The sequence below is a fragment of the Apaloderma vittatum genome, unplaced genomic scaffold, assembly GCF_000703405.1.
Source record: "Apaloderma vittatum isolate BGI_N311 unplaced genomic scaffold, ASM70340v1 scaffold31904, whole genome shotgun sequence".
NCBI lineage: Eukaryota > Metazoa > Chordata > Aves > Trogoniformes > Trogonidae > Apaloderma > Apaloderma vittatum.
Genome location: NW_009712640.1, coordinates 1 through 6040, shown reverse-complemented (window position 1 = coordinate 6040; position 6040 = coordinate 1). Strand labels below are relative to the sequence as shown.

Genomic DNA, 6040 nt, shown 5'->3' with positions numbered 1-6040 from the left:
GCCTCCTCTACTTGATTTTCTTTTAGAGGGAGCGCATTCATCTTGAGCCTAGTGTAGGCAGAGTTTGAATACTGACCAGCTCTCTTGTGCCCCCCTACCTTCCAGAAGCCTAGCCCATGGGATACTACTAAGTATATCTCTGAAGAGCACAAAGTTAGCCCTCTTAAAGTCCAGGCTAGAAATTTTGCTTACTACCTTCTTTCCTTCCCTAACAATACTGAATTCTAACGTATGATGGTCACTACAGCCAAGACCGCCTCCTGCCTCAACATCTGCAACCAGACCCTCTTTGTTTGTTAATGCAAGGTCCAGCATCACACCTTTCCTTGTTGACTCTTCAACCACCTGCAGTTACCATCAATGCACTGCAGGAACCTTTTGGACTGATTATGCTTGGCTGTGTGATCCTTCCAATTAATACCATGGTAAAGTCACCCACAAGCACCAGGGCACATGATCTTGAGGCTACTTCCAGCTGCCTGTAGAAGGCCTCGTCAACAACCTCTTCCTGGTTAGGCGGTCTACAGCAGACACCCACAACACTACCTCCCATGTTTGCACATCCCTTAATTCTTACCCATAAGCCCTCAACACCCTCACCCTCTCCCACTACATTAAGCTCAATGCATTCTAGTTGCTTACTCATGTAGAGAGCAACTCCACCACCACGCCTTGTCAGTCTGTATTTCCTGAAAAGCACAGAGCCATCCGTCACCACATTCCAGCCATGTGAGCTATTCCACCACGTCTCTGTAATCACAGTGAGATCGTAGCTCTTTGACTGCACCCAGATTTCTAGTTCATCCTGCTTACTCCCCGTGCTTCTTGCACTGGTATACAGACACTTTAGAGGCTTAACTGAGGAGTATCTGTTACCATTGCCCATGCCGTGCGCGTTGGTGTGGATGCACTTGAGCTGGGCCATTGCTTTCACCCCTAACCCTGAAATACTTCCCCCTCACTTGCCTGTGGTGAGCCTGGTTTTATCCCCTTCCCCCTTTGAACCTAGTTTAAATAGCAGAAGCAAAAGCATTTCCAACGGGAATTTTATATTACGGCTCAAGAATCACAGAACCATAGAATGGTTTGGGTTGGGAGGGACCTCAAAGACCATCTCGTTCCAACCCCCCTGCCATGGCAGGCACATCTCCCACTAGATCAGGTCACCTAAGGCTCCATCCAATGTGGCCGTGAGCACTTCCAGGGACGGAGCATCCACAGCCTCCCTGGGCCACCTGTTCCAGTGCCTCACCAGCCTCAGGGTCAAGAACTTCTTCCCTGGATCTAGTCTACTAAATCTGCGCTCTTCCAGCTGCCACCCATTACCCCTCATCCTGTCACTACAGGCCTTGTAAAAAGTCCCTTCCCAGCTTTCTTGTAGCCCCTTCAGGTACAGGAAGCTGCCGTAAGGTCTCCCTGCAGCCTTCTCTTTTCCAGGCTGGAACAGTTAATGAGCTAATGACACACAGACATCACAAGCAACCTAAAAGTTTTCTTTGCTGCAAAAAGAGTATTTGCTCCCTCAATAACTCTGACGTCTTCTCCAAATCTTGAACATATACGAACAGGTACCTTCAATTTAAAGTTTTCCAAAATCTGACGGAAGAGAAATGGATTTCCGCCTTCAGCACCATTCACAAAGGCGTGCATCCAGTCCTCGCAGAATTTGTTGCTTCCTGTTACGTGTTCAGGAACACAGAGAAGAGGAAAAGTAAACGGGTTCAACATAAATATACAGCTGCATTCACCTGGTTTAATCACTCTCACATGACAACTGTAATAGTATACTTGGGCCAGGAAATAAATCTTCAGAAAAACAATGCATGTGGAAAAGAAAAGCAAATATAGCTACAGTGATTACATGAAATTCTGTTCTGATTGCTGAATCTCTTTCCACAACAGTTGTCAAAAATACAACAGGAAGAAAGTTTTGCAGCTTCCCTGAAGTAAGTCATAGTTTCATGGTCTGCAAACTAAACACAACTGGATTTTATTATCAGTCATCTTCAAAACAGAGTTCCAGCGTGTCTGGTGAAAGAAACTACTCTGCTGACTCATGGGAAAACAGGTGTTTCCAGACAGAATCCAAACTTTCTGGGCATGAACCTATGAGCTCCTGAATTTCCCCAACTATTTCTAATGTCCATAACTCTCAGCAGCTGAGGGATGCAAGTGAGTAACAACAAGTATTCACAGCTGTAATCTCACCTGCATTATGCAGCTGAGGCTGGGGTCCACTACAGTCTATAACCATTGACTTGTGCTGTTCCTCAGTCATGGCAATACACAAGGAGGTCATGGTGCCTTCCTGAACAAGTCCTTGGAGGCTGGCAGCTGCCAAAAACCTGCCAGAAAAAGCTCTGGTGAACTGCCTGCTTCTTTACAATTCCTGAACAGCACAAACGGGAGGCTGTCATGCACGAAAGCCAAGCTACTCACAGGTTCCTTGGTCTCAAAGTATCTTTACCTGATAATGTCTTTTTCTGTTCTCTCATCTGCATTTTTTACTTCCACAGGAGTATAACTCAAAGCCTTAAAAAAAAAAACACCAACCAAACAAAAAAAAATTCAGAAAGCTAGATGCAGCTTTGATATCACTTCTGTTGCTATATTGCAGTCACTAGCAATAAATACATAATGTGGTACTTTAAAAACTGTTCTTTTCAGAGAAAGAGTAGAAGCTAAGGGAATACACTATATTATAGTCATTGCAGCTGGTGCTGCATTCGGAAGAAATACAGCATCTATTCCATCCAAAGCCTCCTCAAGCTCAGGGACTAGAGCTAGGATTAATTTATTTTTTAGGTTTCCAGCGAATTCCACGAGGCACATATGCAATATAACATCCCTTTTGGTTCAGAGGAATTATAGCAGGGACAGCTTTATCATGCTGTTTCTAATTCTCTCATTTTTATTTCAACTTGGACACTGCTATGTAATTTGAAAAGAGTTAACTACAAAAATTGAGAGGAAATTGCTATGTGCCTCCTTAGCTACAAAGCAATGAAAAAGTACTTGCCTTGAATTTTAAAAAAAAAAAAAAAAAAGAACAAAAAAGTTGTTCCTCATTTTGCAGGGAAAGCAAATGTTGGACTTATCCAGTTTGAAATACACTTACAGCATGTAACAAAAAGGCAAGTTTCTCCTGGAAGAGCTGTACTACTCTCTGAATAGGACACACGGCATTCTCAAACCAACTCCTCAAGTAGGGGTTAACACAGGTCTCCAAGTTTTTTTCCTGTAACAAGTTTAAACATTAAAATTTTAACTACAGATTAGATTTCTACAAATTGCTTTATCAGCAATGAAGGGCTTTACATTTCAAGAAATAGACAAAACTGTAATAGTACAGTATATACTGAGCAAAGATCATGCAACAGCAGCCAGGATGGGAAAGAGACTTAAAATCAGAGTTTCCATTAGAAAAATTGTTATAAGAAAACTTAAAAATCCTTAACATTCAGAAGTGGTAAGAATGCAGGTGGACATTGATAACTTTACTGTAGACTGTTATCTTTTATTAGTCATTCTTCTCTCTGAATCTAACTGCAGGTAACCTTTAAGAGATTTAGGACTGGTACAAAAAGTTCCCCCACCATTCTCTTCCTTTTTGACTTGAGTGGTTGATAGAACTTTAGACATTCACTGCCACTACAGTGAATCAAGTATCTCTCACATGTTTCATACTGGTACTTAAAACACCTATTTTGTGTCTGTACACTAAATCTTCCAGATTGTCTTAGTAATTAATTTGCATAACTAGTAATTTTCACCACTCAAAAAAAAAAAAAAAAAGGTAGGCTTTACCTCCAAACCAAGGCTTATCTTCAGACCTTGAATGTATTTGTCCAGTTCAAGTCTGAAAGTATCTTCTTAAGGAAAATAAGATGCACCAGTTAAGACGTGCTTTTTCCCCTTTCAGAATATGGCTGGTACTGACATTTTCAGTTACTGGAAGCTGTGCACAAATGAGCTGACTCCGAGTAGGAAATGGACAAAATGAGAACAGAATTTTTACACTGTCTCCCTCTCCACATCAGGTAAAGGAAGTTAAAGGCAAGGATATAGCTCTAGACCTTTCTCTGAGCCACCTAAGAAACAAACCACATATTCTGGAGCACTGACGTCTGATTCCAGTGTTGCCATTTCTAGAAGATTTTCTTGTTGAAAACGACAGTAATAACAACTAACTTTATATTCTGGTATGCTATGCAGAAAAGAAAAAAAAAAGAATTATTTTGTTACAGATACATCATGATAACTAAGTGCAAAAAGCAGATATATATGACTTCTGTAAAGAATTTTTACCCGCTAGCTCTGGTGACTCTTATGGTCATATACAGAGCTCTTAGACCTTCTCTTTTTTCCTCTGTCCACTCAGAGGTAGTTTAAAAGTTTCTCAGGGTAGTTTAAAAGAAAATGGTCATAAATCCATGTAGTATTTTTTTAAGTATTCAAACAAATTATTTACTACAATATTTTTATTAAAGCTACCTAGAAAAAGAAGCAAGTGCCATTGCACATAGCTGTTAACACCAGCATAGACTGAGAACATGGAACCAGGATTAAACCTAAGTGCAGCAACAGATGGCAAGATCTGCAATGCTGCCAATGTTTCTTACAGTTTCTCATCCACAAATAATTTTTTTATTTACCTCAGCCCCACTGATGCTACATTGCCCATTCCTTCAAACAGGGCTCCTTTAGTAAGACGCTTAGCAATAAAACTGCGCAATTCAGTCTCTGCTTCAGCTGGTAAGTTAGTGTCCAGCAAGGAGAGGCTTTAAAAAACAAGAAGAAATCATTAGCAAAAAGCAAATGTTATTGTTTCGTTGCTCGAACAAGTACAGAACCACCTACTTCTAGAAAGGGCACCACTCTGCTCTCTCTCTAGCTTACAGCTAACTCGCTCTGTGACTTCTGGCCCATCAGAACTGCAGTCAGTGGTTTGCTCACTTCACCAGGTATCTGGAGTTGTGGTGTCAGCTGAGGCTGAACTCCTCAGCAGCTACGACCAAGTCACTTTTCCTCTTTTTTCCTACGCTGCCCTAGTTGTAATACAGAGCAATCGCCCCATTATAGAGCTTTTGTAAAGATAGGATGTCAATTTAAAATGGTTTGATAAATCTTAATTATCTATTATCTACAGATAGACCTAAGTCAGTACATAAATGTCAATTAGTAGCAAAGAAAACAGAGTTGAAACTCAAAGGTAACAGTTTACGTTCAACACATTATTTGAGCTTGGTATTTGTGTCCACTCCCTAGGTATTCTAGAGAAAGCACCCAGGGGGCTTCAGTATGCTTCCACAGAGATTTCAGCTTTGAAGGGGCTTGAGCGTACTTGCTTACTATTCACCTAACAGCAAAGACTTCAAAAAGGGGTGTTACAGGCGATTGTGCTGTTCCGCAGACTGGCTCTACCTGAAGTCTTCGCCAGAGGGTGTCTCTGCCGCCGCACTGTTGTGACTGCCATCCCCACTGCCTGCTCCCTGCTGCGAGGATCTGGAAATCAAGCCGTTCTTATCATTAATTTTACAGCCTTAACACACGGAACAGGGAAAAGGTATGGCCAGAGGGTGTTTTGAAGGAATAGGGAATCGGGGCATGGGAGTGTCCTGGTTTTAGCTAAAAACCGCAGTTCTGTTTTGCGATTTTTACTTTCCAGTTTAGTCTTTTCTAAAGGGCTGCACTTTCTGAAGTCAGCAGCATGTTTCTGCAGACAGCGTGTGCTCCTGGCAGGGATAACACCTGATGGTTACAGTCACTGCCGGGGACTGGGATGCAGAAAGGCTGATACTTACTCCTGTAGTGCCCAAGGCCACTGCTGGCTCTTGTGTGCCACGCTGGGGGTGCCGGATAGTAAGAGGGGTCACAAGGAAGTAAAAGGTTGCACCTCCGGGGGTAACAGACAGGACAGGTGACTAAGGACAGTATTCCATCCCATTATACGTCCTATTTAGTATAGAGCGATCACGAGAGTTTCTGCCCTTTCTTCCTTTTCCTTTGCCCTTTTTCTGCCATGGCCGGTGTCCAGGGA

General features: G+C 42.3%; 1 protein-coding gene across 1 annotated transcript; it reads right to left on the bottom strand.

The window, feature by feature from the left end:
* Window positions 1-1455: 1455 nt before the first annotated feature.
* Window positions 1456-5505, bottom strand: LOC104268205 (chromosome unknown open reading frame, human C17orf75; the record flags this gene model as incomplete). Its single annotated transcript, XM_009868069.1, has 8 exons — window positions 1456-1676; window positions 2209-2345; window positions 2468-2532; window positions 3119-3238; window positions 3808-3865; window positions 4067-4207; window positions 4656-4781; window positions 5425-5505. Coding segments are annotated over 8 exons (949 nt in total), but the record flags the coding sequence as incomplete, so codon positions are not given.
* Between the last annotated feature and the right edge of the window lie 535 nt (window positions 5506-6040).